Source organism: Cebus imitator, unplaced genomic scaffold (genome assembly GCF_001604975.1).
Source record: "Cebus imitator isolate Cc_AM_T3 unplaced genomic scaffold, Cebus_imitator-1.0 Scaffold259, whole genome shotgun sequence".
Taxonomy (NCBI): domain Eukaryota; kingdom Metazoa; phylum Chordata; class Mammalia; order Primates; family Cebidae; genus Cebus; species Cebus imitator.
The window spans coordinates 1,216,082-1,237,396 of NW_016107574.1; the positions used below are offsets into that span (position 1 = coordinate 1,216,082).

The following is a 21,315-nucleotide window of genomic DNA, read 5'->3' on the forward strand; positions in this document are numbered from 1 at the left end:
GATTTCACTTGCCTCAAAACTCCCCTTTACCTTCAACTATCTCTAATGAGTATCTCTTTTTAAGTACAATATTTTTGTATACTTTAAACAGTCTTAAAAAGACATTTTCTCTCTTAACACCACAATCCCCAAGATCCCGCTCTTCCTGCCCCATCTCTACAGCCCCTTGGGCTGCCACCCCGAAAGGGACGCCATCTCATCACCCCGCAGATCCTCAAAGGCCTCTTCCCTACGCTTAGAGTCCTCTGCCCACTCTCCACCCGCTTTCCCCCTCTAGGTGTTCTCCCGGCCTCCTCTCCTCCCCAGAGCCCCCCAGCACTCGCGTTCCTCTCACCTCCCAGCACCCACTCCAGAACCGGGGCCCTCCCGTCTTCACTGTCACCTTCTCACCAGCCCCGACAGCCCCGTCTCCAACTCCCCTCCACCCGCTCCTTCCCGCTCCCCGCACACCCACAGCCCCATCCTCCGTGCGCACCCAGGCACCTTCCCAGCACCTGCGCGACCTCTCACACACGCCTCCACTCACGATCTCAGCACACACACCTCGCCACGCGTACCTCCTCCCGCGCGCGCGCGCGCGCAAGCCCCCCCACGCGCCCACCCCTCCCGCACACCCTCCCTCCCACGCGTGCCCGTCCTCACGCGCACGACCCTCCCCCCAGACGCCTCTCTTCGCACACGCGCGGACCCCGCTCCCCACACGCCCCTCCGCTCACACACGTGCTCCCCTCCCCTCACTCGCCCCTCCCCACACACGCACGCCCCTCCCCTCACACAGGCGCATGCTCCTCCCCTCAAATGCGCTCACCCCTCCCGACACGCGAGGACGTCCCCTCCACACGCGTGGTCCCTTCCCCTCACACGCGTGCTCCCCTCCCTTCACAAGCGTGTTCTCATCCCCTCACATGCCCCACGCCTGACACCCGCGGGCCCTTCCCTGCACAAGCCCCTCCCCGCACACGCCCCTCCCCTCACACGCGCACTCCTCTCCCCTCACACATACGCGTGCCTCCCTCACACGCGCGCACCCCTCCCTCAGACGCCCCTCCCTTTACACTCGCACGCCTCTCCCCTCACAGGAGCGCTCCCCTCCCACGCCCCTCCCCTCACACGCGCGTACGCCCCTCCCCTTACACGCCCCTCCCCTCACACACACGCGCGCACCCCTCCCCTCATGCGCGCACCTCACACGCTTGCCCTCCCTCACTGGCTGCACCGCACTCCCCACAAAGATTAGTAGCTCGCGGGCTCACGCAGCGGCGCCCAGCCATTACCCCGCTCCCGGCGCTCCAAAAACTCGGCAGCCTCCAACAGACGCTGCACGTTGATCATCCGCACCCGCTCCATGGGCACCGCGGGTGGTGACCGGCGCCTCTCCGCACTCCCTTCGCAGGCCAACAGGAGGCGCCGTCCCGGAACACGTGCGGCGGGAGGGCGGGCCAGCCCGGCCGCGGTTCGGCGCGCTCTCCGCCGCCCCCGCCGCCCCAGCCGCGCCCGCTGTGCCGCGGGCAGCCCGCGCTTGGTTTGTTTACCTCTCCGCGCGAGCACGGAGGAGGGGCGGGAGCAGCGCCAAGGCCCGCCCCCTCCCGCCCCTGCCTCTGCCCCCTGGGAAATGTAGTCCGGCCCCTGCCCGCGGCTGCCGGGAATCGTAGTGCGCACGCCGCTTCAGGGCGCCTGCGTTCCTCACGATTCGCAAAGGCCGTCGGAAGGTGTAATTTCGCTGGGTTTCCTTTCCTGTCGCTAGGGAAGACTAAGAAGTTGCGGGGCTTTGCTTCTGGAAGGGAAGGATTTTATTTTTTCTCTCCAGACACGTTGTAGGAATGGGAAGGACTTGAGCGAGCGGATTTTTTTTTACGCCTCCAGACACGATGTAGGAATGGGAAGGGTTTGAGCGAGCTGGGAGTCTACTCCCGGGAAAACTTGCTTCTCAGCGACTCCCTGTGGGTGCCCAGGGGCTGAGGCATTCCTTATTCGAAGTGTCATGTTCCAGTCCTCTATCTCCTACTTTCTCTTGTTACTTATGTGCCTCAGTTTCCTCATCTGCAAAATGAGAAGAGTAACACACCTGCACCAACAGCACACACAGAAACTGGAAAAGCCAAAATTGCTGTTCAAAAACGAGGGATGACTTCATCAGAGAGAGTTTCCATGAGGCCGTTCTTCCACTTCAGCTTCCACACAGACAAGTCGTTACTTTTTTTCTTTAATCCTGTTTAAAACTTTCTCCTCCCTCAGTCCCTCACAACTGCTTTTAGACGCCAGAAAATTCTCCCTGGCGCTGCAAGGGAAGGATATATTTCATTGGTTAAGAGTTGGTGCCAGAGTTACACGGAGTTTGGTTCAAATCCTGACTCTGCTACTTATACCGACTGTGTGAACTCTTCCAGCCTCATTTTCCTCATGTATACTGTGGATATGATCATATCTACGGCCTTCAGGGTGTGCCATGTGCCAGGCACTGTACTAGACTTAGTGTGCATGGCAATGAGAAGAAAAGGTGAAACCTGCTCTCGAGGTTCGTGTATTCAGTAGTGCTTTTTGGGAAGACTAAATGCAGTAATTCCAGCACTTAGTATATACTAGGCACTCAGTAAATAGAAGTGATGATAGTGTTTTCTCTTATGCTCTCCTCTGTAGCTAAAAAGGGTAAAGTTAGCTAAAGGGACCAAGAGACCACTTTAAAAGACTACCACTGGCCAGGCACAGTAGCTCACGCCTGTAATCCCAGCACTTCGGGAGGCCGAGGCAAGTGGAACACCTGAGGTCAGGAGTTCAAGACCAGCTTGGCCAACATGGTGAAACCCCGTCTCTACTAAAAATACAAAAATTAGGTTGGCATGGTGGTGCATGCCTGTAATCCCAGCTACTCGGGAAGCTGAGGCAGGAGAATCACTTGAACCCAAGAGGCAGAGGTGGCAGTGAGCTGAGATCGTGCCCTGCACTCCGGCTTGGATGATAAAGACTCAGTATAAAAAAAGAAAACAAAACAAAACTGCCACTGACTGCTCTCATGGCCACTCCCTTTCCAAGTCCTCCATTTAAAAGTTCGAAAAGTCTGGAGCAGGGTTCCTCGACTTTAGCATCATTGAAACTTTGGTCTGGGTAATTCCTCCTTGGGGCAGGGGCTCTGTTTCACGCTTTGCGGGATGTTTAGGAGCATCCCTGGCCTCTATCCACTAGATGCCAGTAGTACACCACCACCCCTCAGATGAGACAAACAAAAATGCCTCTAGACATTGCCAAATGTCTCCTGGGGCACAAAATCCCTCCCCTCCCACCAAGTTGGGAACACAGGATCTAGGGAGAGGAAAGACAAGAGGATCATACTTGCTGAATCTCTAGGAGCAAGCTGGGAACCGTGCAAACATACCCATAACTTTTTCCCACCCCAATTATTTTAACCTGCTGGTTGACATCCAAAATAACAGGAAGCTCCTGGTGAGGGGGGAGTTTCCCCCTCCCTGTGGTCATTCCATTGACTCCTGCAGAAAATACCATCTTGGGATAGAAATCTTACCCTCTTAAAAATGTTATCAGCTTCATGCTGCATTTTAACATACCTTTCACTCATTCTTTTTTTCTTCTCTTTTTTTTTTGGAAAGTGAACAAAATCTCCAATGAGGTCACAAGCTGCAAAATTTTGCCAGTCTTTTTAAATATTACACTTGGCACCACATTTAAGAACCAAGTAGCTGTTCCATCAAATGCAAGAAAACCCAAAATGAGAGGTGTTCCCAAGCCACAGAAGAACTTTTTTTTGTAAAGGCTTTGAAAAACGGACTGTGCTTTTTTAGCTGTTGACTAGGTCGTTTTGGAGCTGGGCTTTCCCATTGGGTGTTGGTAACAACCACCCTCCACCTTCAACAGGGTCATATTGGGTAGGGGTGGGATTATTTAAAAGAAAATACCATTCATTTAGAACATCTGTTAGTTGAGGGTAGAAAGTATTAGGCTGGAAGCTAGCTTCCACCACTTGGATAGGTTCTTTAAGCTTTAGATCCCAAATTGCCAGGGGCTACCCCAGGAGCTTAAAAGAGGCAGTTTTAGGACAAATACAACTCTTTTTTTTTCTTTTTTTTTTTTTTTTATTTTGTTTGTTTTGAGATGGAGTGTCACTCTGTCACCCAAGCTAGAGTGCAATGGTGCAATCTCAGCTCACTGGAACCTCTGTCTCCCAGGTTCAAGTGATTCTTCTGCCTCAGCCTCCCAAGTAGCTGAGATTACAGGCACGTGCCACTACGCCCCTCTAATTTTTTGCATTTTTCATAGAAACGGGGTTTCACCACATTGGCCAGGCTGGTCTCGAACTCTTCACTTCGTGATTTGCCCACCTTGGCTTCCCAAAGTGCTGGGATTACAGGTGTAAGCCACTGCACTCGGCCAGAACAAATACAACTCTACTTTTCTCAATAGAAGGTAAGCTTGTGTGACAAGCAATCAAGAAAAGTAGCACAAACTGAAAATACACATGAATTCAAGATGGTTTTAATTCTAGAAGTCATAGAGCCATGCCTGGTAAAGAAGAGATGGCTAGATGCAAGAGGCCTGGGGCGTACGCCTGGCCTTCCACAGTGAATTAACCTAGAGCCTTTCTTCTAGAGCCATGGCCAAAGGGAGATGAGAACATGGAAAGTAGAGCGAGACTCACCAAAAGGCCATCTGCATTGAAAAAAAGGAGAGACGATGATCATGGTGGGCAGTCTTAAGGGCTGATTCATGTACAGGAATTTCCAGCCTTTTCTAAAAGCAATTGAGGTGTCACTTCCTTCTCCCTGTTCTGGCTGCCTCCTGGAGTCCTTCCTGGGATATCAGCTATAAAGGCCTCCCCAGCACAAAGCTTAGGGCTCTATCCACGGGAAAGTACTGCTACCCACAAACCATCCCTCGGCAACAGTCTCAGCTGGGAGGAACCCAGAGGCAGTGATGGCCTTCCTTTTGCCCAGATGAATCTAGTTTGCACTACAAATGTAGATGGGGAAACAGGAAAAGCCAGGCTTCCAAAGTCTACTGACATAACCTGGAATCCTACCCATTGTCTCTGTTCTGTACTCGCCCTAAAGTATATCTCTGTCTCTCAAGGGAGTCATTTGAAAATGGAAAAAGGCTCCCAGAATCCCCCAGGCCTATAACCATCACAGCCATGGATGAGGACAATCTGCCTTCTGAAGGAAGCAGGCAAAGCCCTTAATTCTTAAGGATGCTTTCTCAGCACAGTTTACTTAGTGACAATTTCCAAGTGATGTACTGCAGATTCATTAACAATGGAGGGTGATGTGTTATATGTTTTCTTCACAGGGGAGAAATGGGGAGACAGGAAGGGGCCATGAGGTTAGGTTACAAGTCCAAAGTTGATGACACCTTGCGCTTAGGAGAACTTCCCTGAAACTGCAAAGTGTTTACCGAGTAGGGTACTCTTTTCTGCAATTATCTTTAAGGATGGGTGTTTTCAAATAATCAACGTTAGGGACAGGGGAGGTGAACTCCAAGCTCTTAAATGAGAACCATAACAGTTATACATTTTTCCATCCCCCACCCCAAAATGATTACTGCAGCCTCCTCCCCTCCTCTCCCCCCAGAGCCCAGAAACGTGAAGAACAGCAGAAAACCTTTCCCTCTGCCCGGTGAGTCAGCCTTGCCTAAGTTTATGCGTAAGCTCTCCTCAAGTCAGCGGCAGCTCAGAGCTGCGGGTCTGTGTGCAGCCGAGATAAATTTGGGTCTGGAAGGGATGACGTAATGCTAAACCCGAGAGGTAGCTGCTGCCTCCCAGGGCTCCAGTCGCCAGGGCTGCCGGCTGACATCCTAACCACACAGAAAACGCACCAAGCGACTCAGGTGCTGCCCGAGCAGGGGAGAAAGGGAAAGGACACGGGGTGGGGGGAACGCCAGCGGGAGGCAGTGTTTATCTGAGAGGCCTGAATCTGGAAGTTTGTTGTTTTTTAACTCCAGTTTTACTGGTGAGATCAGACCACTGGCAAAGGCTCAAACAGCTGCACTTGACTTCCATCCTGACCCATCTCTTCCCTCTTAGAAAAGGGCTTCTTACATGTTATTAAATGGCCCTTATTACAGCAGCCTATTTCAGTGATTATAATGGATGTATTAATCTCTCAAATGTCCTTTTCCTTCTTTTTTGCACGAACTTGGATCCAAGAAGAAATCTGCATTGCAGGACTCGATTACTATGCACATCTAAGTGGCTTGCTTGCTCCGGAGCACCCCACTTGGGGTGACACCAGGGTGCTACTGATAAGGTATTTGGGAGAATTTTGCTAGGGCCATGCCAAACGAATATGTCCCCAAATAACATTTCATGGCTTATGTCATAGAAGTTTGTATCATTAAACTTATTTCTCAATACAGTCTCCATTTTTCAGTTGAGAAAATTGAGGCTCAGAGAGGTATAACCTGCCCAAGACCAACAGCTGTCTATCAAACTGATGGAACAAGGGTTAGAACTCAGGCCTTTATAAACCTGTGGGGCCCAATCCTTTAAATATCAAGATCAAGTTACATTCCCAAAGGATCCGAATGCTGTTTCTTTCTGTTCTTAGTTCATTGTTCCCCAAGGAAAGGTTGCTGTCAGAGTCAACTCTTCACTCCTGGTGATGACCACAATCCTTGGACCCAACCTCACCCTTCCACTGTAATTAAAAGACCACCACAGGAAAAAAACATCTTTGTTGTATTGAAGTAGTTTTCTTCATTAGAAATGCCTCCCAAATACTTTTCAACATTTGTTAGTGTAATCACATTTTATTCTTTAATTTGTACCTGTAATCATTTATGCTGGTAGATTTTGTGACTTTCAGCAATATCTGGCAAATAACCTGGTCAGCCATGGTGTGTTATTCTTTTGAAGCACTGTTCAATTCCAAGAGTTAATATTTCTGTTTAGGATTTCTGCATCTATATTCGAAAGCAAAAGTAAACTGTATTTTTTATTGTGTTTACTAGATGCTGGTATTGCAATAGTCTCTTCTTTCAAAGTTAGATGTAACTTGTTTTTAAAGCCTTAAAAAAAAAAAAAAAAAGCCTGCCTTCTCCTGCTGCTAAGAGGATGCCCCACATTCTTGCCAAAGCCCTGGGTAACCCTCCCTCCCCTGCCAGGAGCTGGCCTCGAGTGGCCCTGCCCCCACCCCTTGGCATCACCACCCTTTTCCAGGCAGCAGAGACTTGTGGAGGACACGCTTAGGCCCAGTCAGGCCCTGAACACTAAACCACCCAACAGGCTCCTGCCGCCTTGTGTCTGAGCTCTCTCAGTCTCAGACGCAGCACTTATAATAAAAATACCATGCTGTTGCCTGTCCAAGGCATAGCTGATCTCACCAGCTCTTCCAGCAACAGTGTTCTGCTTCTAGGAAGCTGGGATTCTCCCTAGTTCCCAGAACAATACACATCCATTTGCCTACTAGCCACCATGTAACTAGGGCCGACATGCTGCTCCTCTGGTCAGTTCATTTAATCCTTAGCACTCCTCTGAGATTCCTATTTTACAAATAAGGCCCAGAACAGTTAGGTGATTTGCCCAAGGTAACACAGGTTGTGAACAGATTTGAACCTGAATTTTCTGACTCTTGGACCCTACAGCATATATCATGTTATGTTCAATCATGTAAGGTCAAACAAAATTGGTTAAAGCAGTGGTCTCAACCAAGGGCAATCCCATCACACTAGGAGGCTTTAGAAACATTGTAGGAGTGTCTTTTTTATTGTCACAATGACTGGGAGGGTGGGTCCCAGTGGCATTTAGTGGGTGGGAACCTAGGATGTTAATGCCACATTCCAGACTAATCTGTACAAGAACTGAACTCCTGTGTTGAGAAACACTAGGCCAGAAAGTTAAAGACAGAAAACTCATCATTTATTCAATAAATATTCCTTAAGCATCTGTTATGTACCAGGCCCTAAGCTAATGCCAAAGATAAAATAATGAACAAAATTACTTATGGTCCTGCCCTCTATGTGCTTATATTCTAGCCCTCCAGACCGATAATAAACAAGTAGAATAAGTGTAAATTCTGATGAGCAGGATAAGGGATAAATGATAAAGGTGGGGTAACGTTTAGGTGGGTAGGCGGGGAGTTCTGGGATGATCACAAAAACTGTTTAGGACATTTTCTCAAACTTTAAGCAGCACACAAATCACCTGGGAATTGTGGCAAATGCAGATTCTGCCGCAGCAGGCCTGGAGTCTCATTTCTGACCAACTCCCAGGGGGTACCAAGGCTGTCCATCCTCCAATCACACTCACTCTGAACCGCAATGGTGAAGGCTATGGCAAGAAGTTTGGATTTTAAATGAGGCAGGACATATTGAAGGGCTTTTAAAAAGTGAGTAACATTAACCCAGCTATATTTTGTTGTTTTTTTTTTTCTTTTTTAGACAGAGTCTCACTCTATCACCCAGACTGGAGTAGAGTGGCAGGATCTCGGCTCACTGCAACCTCCGCCTTTTGGGTTCAAGTGATTCTCCTGCCTCAGCTTCCCAAGTAGCTGGGATTAGAGGTGCCTGCCACCATGCCCAGCTAATTTTTGTATTTTTAGTAGAGACGGGGTTTCACCATGTTGGCCAGGCTGGTCTCAAACTCCTGACCACAGGTGATTCACCCACCTTGGCCTCCCAAAGTGCTGGGATTACAGGCGTGAGCCACTGCGCCCAGCCGAACCCAGTTATATTTAAGATCCCTCTTGTTTCCTAGCTCTAGATCAGTGAGAGGAAGAGGTTGGCTTATGTCATCATCTGACCGGAACCAGCTAGCCCACATTGTCACGGTGACAGCAAGGACCTAATGCTCATCTCTGCAGCTCACACTTGCCTCTCTCCTCTGGCTTCCCTGGCAGAAGCTCTTGGCTCCATGTACGGGCCAGCTCAGTTACCCTACAAGCTCAAGCGCCTCCAGGAAGCCTAATACGGCCTGATAGGGTGTGGATTCACACCCTGACATCTTAGTGTGCAGAACCACAGGAGATCTACTAGTTGGGTGAGTTCCCCGGGGGTGCTGGGCAAGGTAGTACTGCACAGGCAAGCAGTGACACCCTAGACCATCTCCATCTAGAGAAAGGGGCCATTTGGCTCCACTGTTAACGCCCAAAGGGCCATGGAGGTTCTGACCGCCCTCTCTCTACCCTAGCATGAGTGGGGAGAAAAGGAAGTTGCTCCAGGGAGGCATCCCCAAGGGGACCCTCAGCCTGAACTTAAAACATTCCAGATTCCAACTCTTGCCTCTTGGAAATTTCTTACTCCCTGGGGCTTTTCCCAGAGCCCTAAGGTCTCTCTAGGAAGAAAGAAAAACCTGGAGTTTTAGTCTCTACTCTGCTATTTGTTAGCATGTGGCCTTGGGAAAGTTAGCCTTGCTAAAACTAAGGCTTTCTTCATCTATAACATGAAGGTTATTATAGCACCTGACTATTGGATGTTTGTGAGAATTTAATATAAAGCACTCAGCAGTGTGCGGGCCCACAGTAAATGCTCAATAATAGGAGGCCATATCACTATTCCTTTGGAAAACAAAGAAGACACTGCACTTGTCAGCAGCTCTCTTAGGGACAGGTTATCACACTCCCAAAAGACGGACAAGAATTGTTGATTGATTGCTATTTGTCTATCATTTGAAGTAGAATATAGACCTGGAACTGGAGATCATACCTGCTTCACTTTTTGGCTCTGTGGCAGGTTTTGGAAATTATTTGTTGAACTCAGCTCAGTTTTACAGCTGGCAGAAAAAAAATGAAAGTTGTATGCAAGGCACGCACAGTCTTGGGAGCCAAGAAATATGGCAGGACAGTCAGGCTGCGGTGGAGGTAAGAGGGAGATAACACAGGGGCACCATAAGGTAGTTCTGGGCCCCTGCAGAAATAAAAACAAAGTCCACGCCAGCTCTCACTTGCCCAGAGCAGCCCTGGGCATGCCCTTCACTTTAATACAATAGCCTACCTACTCCCAAATTATCTTTATTCAAACATTCTTACTAATGGCAATAAAGACACAGAAAAAGAAATTTCAAATAGTAGGTAATCCAAATCCCCTTTTATTGGCTTTTCGTTTGAATTTCCCAATCTCCCTCTCCCTCAAGACAGTGTGTTTATCTTTCGAATTTTGCTGTGTTTAAACTTCCTTACAGACACTGGAGTTGGATAGAGGTCTGTGGCCAATGTTGTACAGGCAAGTAGACTTGGGAGGAACAGTGGTGTGGACAATACTCCAAGTGCAGAAGGCCCCTATCTGTAAAGAACTCAGAGTGGAATGTATTTATTTACAAGGTTGCTTACAATTTCCTAAGCTCAGGCAGTAAAAGAAAAAAAAAAAAAAAGATCTGTAGAAATTACAAGGACAAACACAAAACACAAAGGATTTTAGGCTGGGCAGGCTGGTTCATGCCAGCAATCCCAGCACTTTTGGAGGCCAATGTGGGAGGATCCCTTGAGTGCAGGAGTTCAAGACCAGCCTAAGTAACATAGCAAAACCTTGTATCTACAGAAAATACAAAAAATCAGTGGGGCAAGGTGGCACACACCTGTAGTCCCAGCTATTCAAGAGGCTCAGGCAGGAGGATCGCCTGACATCAGGAAGTAGAGGTTGCAGTGAGCTAAGATTGTGCCACTGTACTGCAGCCTGGGTGACAGCAAAAAAAAAAAAAAAAAAAAAGGATTTTAAACATAGATGCGGGAGGCAGGGAGGGAAGGAACTACTTCTTTTGGAAGCTCAGGCTAAATTTTTATTCTGTCTATAATGATAGCTAGAACCAAAGACAAAAAGCTCAAGTCAAATGCCATCCTGCACTGTTGGAGTTCACTTTAAGACAAGTGAATTTCTAAAACCTGGCAGTGGAATAATACACTCCATGAGGACGGGAACTCTCCCTCTAAAACCTGGCTCTGGAACAATACACTCCATGAGGGCAGGGACTCTACCTCCAAGACCTAGCACGGTGCCTCCCATAAAGCAAGTATATGCTCTCTAAGTACTAGTTTAATTAATAAATGAATGAACAAACACAAATTTAGGGAGAATGACAGGCTCACAACATAATTCCACATCTTACTAAAGTAGTTGCCACAAGGGCCTTTTCAAGAGAGTTTCTCTAAATTTTTTTGAAAAAGGATTCTGTTTACATATACTTCCTGGAGTATATTGCTCAAGCCAAGGGTCACCTGAACTTTCAAAACGTTTCATAAGCAAGGGGCCCAGCACCCATTCTGCCAAGATGAGGAAGCAAAGAATGAGCCTCCTCCTCAAGATGATGGTGGCAAATGCCCATTATTTTTTACCACACAGATCAAGTCAGCTGTTGACAGCTTTTACACCTCTAGCCAGGCCGCTTGGGTACAATGACATCAGAGACAATTGCTTCCTTTAAGTTAGAAGAGCCAGGTGTCTGTCCCTGGGGAATTGAAACCTCTCCCATTCCCTTCCTAACTCTCTCTCTCTCTCTTTCTCTCTCCCCATTGTGACCCCAGAACGCCACTCTCAACCTCCAGAAGGAGCCCCCAAGACTATTTCCTCCTCCTCAGTCAAGGCTTAGGATAGCCATCTTGTCATTGCCACCACCTTCTAGCTCCTCCTCCTCAAATGTAAAAGACAATATTTTTCTAAGTATGACAAATTGAAATTAGCTTCATTTTGAAAGACTATTGAGAATGCTGCAATGACCTTTGCAATAACCGGACACACCCTGGGATCAGTAAACCAGGTTTGAAAACTGCTGACTTTATGAGCACTGGACCTGTGAAACAAATGCCAAGGGTGGGGCTCTGCCTGGAACCCATTCTCATGTCAGGTGGGAGGGAACACAGCCCAGAAGGACCTGGTTCTGCCTCTGCTGTGTCATCTTGGGCAAGCCAGTGTCCGTCTCTGGGTCTCAGGCTCCGTAACTGTACAGTGAGGATGATGGCTGCTCTGTGACCTCTGGGGCTCCTTCTGCTCCTGATGCTCTATGCTACTACCTGCCTCCTTTAAAAACAAAACCTGAAGTGAAGGGAAAAGAAAAATGGGAAGGGAAAAGAATGGTTCAGAGGGCCAGACTACCATAAAGCTCCCCTACTTCTGCCTGCGGAAAGCTGCTTTCCTCATTCTGCAGGAAGACTCCCATATCTTGCTGGGTTGTTACTTTTTTATTTCTTTTTCTTTCTCTTCCCCCCCCCAACTTTTTTTTTTAAACTCAAAAGCCACAAAACCACAATTCATCTCCCCAAAACAGGTCACTTGGAAGCCAGAACTGTCAGGGGTTAGGTGTGTCAGGCCTGACATACTGGTGGTATCTAAGTGAAGACCAGACCAGGGCAAGCATGTGCTTCTCCTCCAGAAACCCAGTTTAAATCAATATTTATCCAACTGTATTTATAGAAAGTGGTGGTGGTAGGCAGGAGGGGGTGGGGTAGTGAGGCAGGGGGATCTAAAACAGAACAAGCCACAATGACTGATGCAAATCTTTGTGGCCAATTCGCTTCTGCAGGGCTGGGCTTTTTTTTTTTTTTTTTTCAAAAGGCAAAAGACCCGGCTTTTGATGAACCTGCTGTTGGCCCCAGTACCATAGCAACAGCCCCAAGTCCTCTAATATGCCCAGAGGACAGACTTGGGAAAGCAGCAGGCGGGGCGTGGTGTTTCCTAGGAGCCCTAAACTTGAGTTAAGGCCAGGAGAGTTGAACAACTCTGAAAGACAAAAAAAAAAAAAAGGTCTCTGGTTAGCTATTCTGCCTCCAGCCTCACTTCTACATCTCTTCTAAGCAAGGTGTGTGCAGGAAGACCTTGGACAATAAACAAGGTGTTTCAAATACCAGCTCTAATTCAGGTTCCTGGGTAACCTTGAGAAAGTCATTTCACTTCTCTAGACTTTATTTGTTGGCTGTAAAATGAGTCCATGTGTATATGATTAAGAGCATAGGCTCGGGTTGGGCGCAGTGGCTCACGCCTGTAATCCCAGCACTTTGTGAGGCTGAGACAGGCGGATCACCTGAGGTCAGGAGTTCAAGACCAGCCTGGCCAACATAGTGAAATCTCATCTCTACTAAAATATAAAAATAAAAACTATAAAAATTAGCTGGGTGTGGTGGCACACACCTGTCGTTCCAGCTACTTGGGAGGCTGAGGCAGGAGGATCGCTTGAACCCAGGAGGCAGAGGTTTCAGTGAGCTGAGATTATGCTACTGCACTCCAGCCTGGGTGACAGAGTGACACTCCATTGCAAAAGCAAACAAATGAAAAACAAAGCAACAAGGCCGGGCACGGTGGCTCAAGCCTGTAATCCCAGCACTTTGGGAGGCCGAGGTGGGTGGATCACGAGGTCAAGAGATCGAGACCATCCTGGTCAACATGGTGAAACCCCGTCTCTACTAAAAATACAAAAAATTAGCTGGGCATGGTGGTGCGTGCCTGTAATCCCAGCTACTCAGGAGGCTGAGGCAGGAGAATTGCCTGAACCCAGGAGGCGGAGGTTGCAGTGAGCCGAGATCGCGCCATTGCACTCCAGCCTGGGTAACATGAGTGAAACTCCGTCTCAAGAAAAAAAAGAAAGAAAAACAAAGCAACAACAAAAAAATCATAAAGGTAGGAAAAAAAACTAAATTGTGGCATCACTGTGATTATTACAACTAGAATTATACAATGGCTTATTTTGGTGGCAAATACTTTTTGGAACAATAAAGCCTTGTGGTAATTTAAAAAAAGAGCATAGGCTCTGGAATCAGAGACCTAAGTTCAAATCTCAGCTCTGCCACTTACTAGCTATATGTCCTTTGGGCAAGTTACCTGGTATCCCTGCTCCTCAGTTACCTCCTCCATTAAAGGGGGTAATAAAATTGCATCCATCATAAGGTTGTTGTGAAGATTGGGGAGATAATGAATGTATAGCCCCATACTTGGAATACAGTCAGTGTTCAATAAATGGGACCCATTACTGATATTATGCCATACAATTAGTTGCTGCTGCTGCCTGCTGGCACCCTCCTCATTCTTCAGTTTCATATCTAGACTTTTGCTCAGGCATCCCCAGATGATGATCCCCATTTCTGGATGTGTCAGTGGGAGAGTGTTTTGAACAGAGACAAGAGATGGATGAGCAGCTACTTTTTTGCCTTGGTAGCTAATGGAGCCTCCTTTTTGCTCCCAAACCAGGAATGGCTCAATTCAGCTTCTCTAACTTCCAAGGCCCTGTTCCCTCTCCCTGGAGCTCTGGGATTCTGAAAGCCATAACCATATCCTCAAAAAAAAGTCTTCTCTTGGCCAGGCATGGTGGCTTACGCCTGTAATCCCAGCACTTTGGGAGGCCAAGGCCGGCAGATCACGAGGTCAGGAGATCGAGACCATCCTGGCCAACATGGTGAAACCCTGTCTCTATTAAAAATACAAAAATTAGCTGGGCGTGGTGGCATGCGCTTGTAGTCCCAGCTACTCGGGAGGCAGAGGCAGGAGAATTGCTTGAGCCCAGGAGGCAGAGGTTAGAGTGAGCCGAGATTGTGCCACTGCATACTAGCCCGGGAACAGAGTAAGACTCTGTCTCAAAAAAAAAAAAGCCTTCTTCTGGCATTTACCAGTCGCACAGATCATATTTAAAACTGGAAAAAAAAGAGTTGAATCCAGGGAACATAATTTAGGATGCAGGGGAAATAGGGCCTGATTTAAGAATGCTCTTCACATAACTCCACTAAACACAAATACCCTACTCCACCCCACCATATTTCAATCTACAGAGTTTTCAGAAGGAAGCATCTGCCCATAGTAGATGTTCAATATACATTTGAAGAATGAATATATTCATAAGATGGTTGTCATACAAAAATGTGACCAGCTTGAACATTAGTTGCCATCAAAGCCCTCAATTTCAGCACAAGTCACTCTAGTCTCCTATTTTCTTATTTGTTCTCAGGGTCACAGCTGTTCACAGAATGCAGTCTCAGCTCTTCAGGTCTGAACTATCATCTCCTTGCAGGGATTGGTCTTACCACCCAAGGGAGATGGAGATCAGTATTTCTGACTCTTCCTCAAATCTTCAGAAAGGCTGTCATGTGTCCTCTGGCCTCCAAACCTGATCCTTGTACCATAGCTAGTACATGGCAAATCTAACCAATCAAGAAATTTACATTAAGAATCTACTACTGGCCGGGCGCGGTGGCTCACGCCTATAATCCCAGCACTTTGGGAGGCCGAGATGGGTGGATTACGAGGTCAAGAGATCAAGACCATCCTGGTCAACATGGTGAAACCCCATCTCTACTAAAAATACAAAAATTAGCTGGGCATGGTGGCGCACGCCTGTAGTCCCAGCTACTCACTCGGAAGGCTGAGGCAGAATTGCTTGAACCCAGGAGGCAGAGGTTGCGGTGAGCTGAGATCGCGCCATTGCACTCCAGCCTGGGTAACAAGAGCAAAACTCCGTCTCAAAAAGAAAAAAAAAAAAAAAAGAATCTACTACTATATGCCCAGTGGTGTGCTATATGCAATGGATAGCATATATTGAATACTGTAAGTGACCTTTTCTCTTAAGTTACTAATAATCTCCTTGTCAAGATAAAGCTAACACACATGAAGCAAGTAGAGAAGTGCATGGTACTGATTATCAAAGCTCAGAGAAGTTGCTATTTGTTGTGCACCTATTATATTTCAGGTATGTTACATATTTAAGTGCAGTGCCTCATTTAGTTGTTTGACAATGATATAAGGGTCATACTGTTATCCCCATTTTGCAAAAAGGAAATGGAATATCAGAGAGTCTAAGTTGGTTGTATCCAAAGGCACATAGCTAGTAAACAGTAGAGTAGCAAGTTGGGCCCTGCTCCACGTGACTGCAAAGCTTTCATCTTCTCAACTACAGTGACTTAAGAAATAGAGCCAAATATGCTGAAATAGCCAGGGGAAGCTTCCTGGAGGAGGTGGCAACTGACCTAAGTCTTGAAGAGAAGGTAGGATACAGATCTCTTTAGGGGAGTACGAGAATGAAGGCATTCTAGACAGGAAGAGTAACAGTCAAGCACAGAGGTTTGACTGTGAAGCCTGCTTGCTGGTGGACCTTCTGGGCAGACACAGAGGTTTCACGGCAAGGCAGAGGAGATTAAGTCAGGAAGGCAGGGTGGGGTCAAATAACACCACACAACAGCAGCTTCCTCTACCAGGATGAAGAGGCTGCTTCTTGGGCTGTCCATGCCCCTAGGAAAGCACCCCATCCTGAAACCCAGATGATCCACTCCAAGCAGCCTTATGGCTTTCTACTCTCATCTGATTGTCCTTCCCTATCTTAAGTGTTGCCTCCAAAGCAACCTCCCCCAGACACTGGGAAGCCCATTTCTTTCCTCCAGACCTTACCTGCTCTCACAGCTTCTTTCACTTACCTGCCAACCAGCTCTTATGCACATAACATCCCTTTATGAATCTCTTCTCTTTTAGTTTTAACCTTATCCAAAATCTTTTTCTACTTATTAGTCCTTAATTCCTACCCTTCCACTGGACTCAAAATACATATAGGTGATGATGTCAGAGGTTATTTACATGTAACTTCTGAATTTGTGTCAATAGTGTCACAGCCTTCATGATTAATATTTCTAGGGGCCTTCATTTTTGATCCGTAGAGATTCACATCAGTTGGAATTTTGGGAGAATGTACCTGCCTTTCCTAGGGAATTCCCTGCCTAGCACATAGCAGTCAACACTGGGTGACTTAATGTGAACCCCTCCCGAAGAAAACTCAACCTCTCTACTGGAAATAATTCAGCAATGTGGCCACAACTTGGTGAACACTACCAGTACGGAAACCTCAACAAGGCAACGAAAAGCAGTTCTGGCTACAACGGAAAATAAAGCAAGCTCCTGCCAACTAAGTACTTTGCAAGCAGCAGTAAAAATGGAACATTTTAGCTCAGGGTTCACCATATATCTCAGAAAGGTCTCACAGAACCTGAAATGGAGAATCGGGGCTCGACTCTCATCTCCAGGGAGAAGAGCGTCCCTTCAAGAAGAGACTGGACCAGCTGGCCGCACTACAGCTCCCAGAGATTTCCTGGCTTGCATCCTGGCTCCACCCCCCAGCCTCCAGCCTCAGTAACGCGTGACGTCAGAAGAGGCTGGAGCTGCCGATTGGCTGAACGGTGCAGCTAGGTCAAGTCCAGTCGGAGGAAAGAAGTTTGTCTCCATGTGGAAACCATGTGTCTCTAGCTGGGAGGGGGAGGAGGAGAAGGCGGAGAAACCGAGATCAAGTGATTATAGGGGAACTCGCTGAAATGAAGGCGGAGAGATTGTGCACCTGAGCCGGCCAGCAATGCCCTTTGCAGTAGTGACCTAAAAAAAAAAAAAAAAAAAAAAAAAAAAAAAAAAAAAAAAAAAAAAAAAAAAATTAAAATAAAAAAAAAAAAAAAACGCACACAACAAACTACCCCACCCCACCCCCAACAGTAATAACTAAAAAGCTAGGGTCCTTGCTTCCTTCCAGAAACCAGGGACCTGGTAGATACTGGAATCCTATCGGAACGCCCAGATCCCTCTCCCTCCCCCAACGACTGAATGATGTAAGCGTTTCGGAAAGCAGAGCTCTGGAGCAAAACAAGCCCCGCGCGCGCGGAGCGACCCGCAGTGCCCGAGCCGGGCGCACGCACGACCCGCCCCCCGACTCGCGTTATTGCTGTGCACACGCGGATTGCCGTGACGCGCGGGCATTGTGTGCAGAGAGCAGAAAACAACGGCGAGCGCCGCCGGCGCGAAGAAGCGCCCCCCATAAAACGAGACAGATGTAGGGCCTGCCGTTTTCCGTACCCAGAGACCTAGACCGGGCAGGAGAAGGAGAGGAGAGGGGGTGGGATAAGGTGGCCCCCGTGGGCCGCCACTGTTTGCAGGGGGTATAACAGAGGGCCTGGCGGATGGTCGCACGGAGTTTACCGTTGGTCACCCCAGCCTGTCCGAGCTGTTGGGGACGGGGCGAGGGCCTGGAGCTGGGTCTCTGCAGCCAAACTGGGCACGGCGCAGCGCCCCAAGCTCTCGGGGAAATCTGGGGGCCGTTGGCATCACGTCATTTAGAGCCAAACAGCAGCGGCGAAAAGAGGCGAGAGAGCTAAAAATACTCCCGCCGGGAGCCGGCCGGAGGAGGGGGGCTGCGGGGCCGAGGGACTTATTACGCACACGAAGTTGACTTGGACTGGGGCGCTAAGGTTCCGAGCCCCTCTTGGGGGCTGGCAGATTTGCAGGGCGGACGCCTTGGGAGACGAGCTAGGAGGAAGCCCCTCGGCTTCACCAGCCTCTGGAGCCCGGTTATGCCGCCACGGGCCCGCCCCGCGCGGGACAGCCCGAGCCCGGCGCGCCCGGCTCTCTGCTTACGTGACTAGTGGCCACGCCGGAGCCCCGGCACGGGGTAAACAACGAGGTGGCGGCGGCCAGGGCGGCGGGGTGGGGGGTGGGGCGGGGGGAGGTCTCCGATTGTCTGCGGGTGCGAAGTGGGGGCGGGACGCTGAGGAAGCTCCGACCGCCTCCTCAACACACCTCGCTGGGGTGTGCGGGGGGTAAGCCAGGGTCGCCACACACTGCCAAGGTGCCCTCTTGGGGTGTACCCCTAGTCCGAGCCAACGCTACGGGACAGACTCCAGAGAACTGGGAGCCGGGGAGGGGGATAGCTAAAGAAATCGCGCCCCTCCCCCCTGCAACAAAAGCAAACACACCAAACAAAACCACGTCTTCACCCAGCTCCCCACCAGCTCTGGCTTTTCAGAAACTACCCTCCAGACAAATGCACACATAGCTCCCGCGTCCCCATCCCCACCACTACCATGAATAATTGCGAGGCGATTCGGCTACACAGCCTGCGATGCGCCTCTCTCGCAACCCAAGCACTCCGGGAAAACAGGCGAGAACAGAAAGAAAAGAACGCACCACCGACCTCGCAACACAAATCCTTGTTTTGGCGTTACAGCGTCGGCACAATTGCGCTGCCAATACACGGTTACTTTGACCCTGAAGACTTGGGGTGTCGGTCAGCGATGGTGTTTTTGTGTCTGAGGGTTGTTGTGTTGGGTGGGGGGAGAAGGTTGCAAGATCTGACACGTTGCAATCGGACCTTTCTTTCTCTCTCTCTCTCTCTCTCACACACACACACACACACACACACTCGCGCCTCACTGATCTTCCTACTTGTTCGGACACATTAAACATCCCGGTTTCCTCCTGTCTGTCGATCTGTCTGCCTAGTCCCCCTCCTCCTTTTCATAGCTATTATTCTGAGGACCGTGCTGGATACGCAGCACACGCGTGCCCCCGTTAGGGCGCTGAGTCGACTGCCTGGGAAAGCTGGGGGACCTGGCTGGTAGTGGCAAAAATGAAACAAATAAATACAAAAAAAAGGCCAAGCCAGGGTGCGGTTCCCAGCACACCCCCACCCACGCACTGCTCTCCACGTGAATCTGGGGGTGGGCGGGTGGGAGGGGGAGGTAGAAATCGACCAGGAAGGCGTTTGCCTGGCTTGCCCTGCGCGCTCACTCAAGAGCCGTTTCCCGGAAAATAAAGAAAAAGCACACAACAGCCCACACCTTCTTCCCTAACTATTGTTTCTGCAAGATCCCAAAGTTTCCTTCTAGCCGCGTCCCCACGGCCAAGTTTCCCGGGCTCAGAACTGCGTGTCCGGGGCGAGCTGCTGGCGTTGCCTGGCCCTGCCGGCCTCTTTTTTTTTGGGGGGGGGCGGTGGCACCCCAGGACAACGGAGGTGCAGGGGGACTGTGTCCGTGGACATGATGGCCTGAGCTCAGTCCTGCTGCGAGAGGAAAGGAAAAAGGCGAAGTAGCAGAGAGAGACAGAGACGAGCCCACGCCGCGGAGAGCTGTTTGGTTGTTATTGTTGTAGTGTGTGTCTGTGTGTTTTCTTTCTGGAACCTCTGAGCTCTGCCTATGGTTTCCAACTTTCGGCTTCTAATCCCCACCCCATCCAGGAACGAGCGACAGAAAAACAACACTTGTCTGCCTGAGAAGGCTCCGGAAAAAAAAAAAAAAGAAAGAAAGAAAGAAAGAAAGAAAAGAAAAGAAAAAGGAAGAAAGGCGACCTCAAAGAGATGAGCTCTCGGCTCAGTTGTCAGCAAACAACAACACTCCCCCGCTCGTCCGCGGGGCCATCCTCCCAGCCCCAGCCCGCCCGAGACGGACAGACCGACGCACCGACAGGCCCCTCTCTCCCCCTCGCCCGTCTTTGTTACATCTTTAGCAGCTTTGTGCGTGCATGTCCTTTCTCCAGTGTCATCGGCTTTACTGCCAAGGGCTGGATGTGTGTATGTTGGGGGCTGGCGAGGGGGGGGCGGCGCGGGCCGAGCTCGCGTCAGGGATCGCCCAAGTGGGCGAGAAAGAAAGAGCCGGGCGCCGAGGAAGAGCAGGGGCCCCCAAACTTACTTTTGTTTTCTTTCTCGATCTGCTCCAGGTAGCTGGCGGCCTCGAGCAGAATCTGCACGTTCTGCAGAAAAGTGTTGATGTGCTTCTCCATCGAGTTCTCGCTGGTGTTGAAAATGTCCGAGAAGGGGCACCTGGGCTTGGCCCCCGCGGGCTCCTCCGGCACAGCCGGGGTCTGGGGCGCGGCCGCGGCTGGGGGCACAGCCGGGGGCCCCGCGGGGGCCAGCCCCGCGCCCTCGCAGCGCGCCTCCTTGCGCGGCCGCCCGCGTTTGCCCATGGAGGAACAGGGGTCCGCTGAGCTCCTCCTCTAACGGGGCTGCTCGGCCCGGCCGAGCTCCGGGCCCCCAGGGAGACCCGGCCGGCTGGAGCGGAGAAGGCGCCGGGGCGAGGAGCCGGCCTGACTTCCCGAGCCTCGCTGCCTGCAGTTGTGTGTGTGAGTGTATGGGAGTGTGTGTCGGTCTCGCTGTGGGTCTGTGTGTATGGGAGATTGAATGAACCTACAGGACAGACGGAGGCGCTCTGGCGCCTGGGTCCTAGTGCGAGCCTGTCGCCATCGGACCGGTCAAAATAAAAGGTGGAGACTAGCGAGGCAGGGACCGCCCCTGCCCGTCCCCGCAGCCTTCCCTGCCTTTCCCCAAGTTTTTCCACAGAGTAGAACATTGCGTTTTAACCGGAATGGAAAAAAAAATACGTGATGTCTCTGGATGCACCTCCATAAAAACAAACTACTTTTTTCACAGAAAAAAGCTCAAAAAGTGTCCAGCACAATGCCAGGCACATAGTTAGGTCTCCATACATGGTGGCTGCTATGACTTAAATAAATAAATAAGAGCCCTCAATCCAAATGGGAAGAAGGGAACCATGTATGTAACTAGAAGATCCCCCCACCCCCCACACAAACACTCCTACACACAGACACACATGCATACGTAATCACGCACACACTTGCAGGCACCTGTGTGTGCCTTCACACAGCCAA

The 21,315-nt window shown here is 49.7% G+C and overlaps 1 protein-coding gene across 5 annotated transcripts in view; it reads right to left on the reverse strand.

Moving 5' to 3' along the window:
• The window catches only part of MXI1 (MAX interactor 1, dimerization protein), a 75,720-nt gene extending 54,828 nt beyond the window's left edge, over positions 1 to 20,892 (reverse strand). The window contains exon 1 of one of the 5 annotated variants that reach the window (XM_017499690.2): positions 20,340 to 20,892. In XM_017499690.2, the coding sequence (XP_017355179.1) occupies positions 20,340 to 20,613 (274 nt within the window). In that variant the 5' untranslated portion in view covers positions 20,614 to 20,892. Of the gene's footprint in view, positions 1 to 1,009; positions 1,029 to 1,274; positions 1,528 to 18,847; positions 18,963 to 20,111; positions 20,135 to 20,339 lie in introns of those variants that run through there. The other 4 variants (XM_037728236.1, XM_037728238.1, XM_017499692.2 and 1 more) reach the window with 4 other exon arrangements.
• Positions 20,893 to 21,315: the final 423 nt, after the last annotated feature.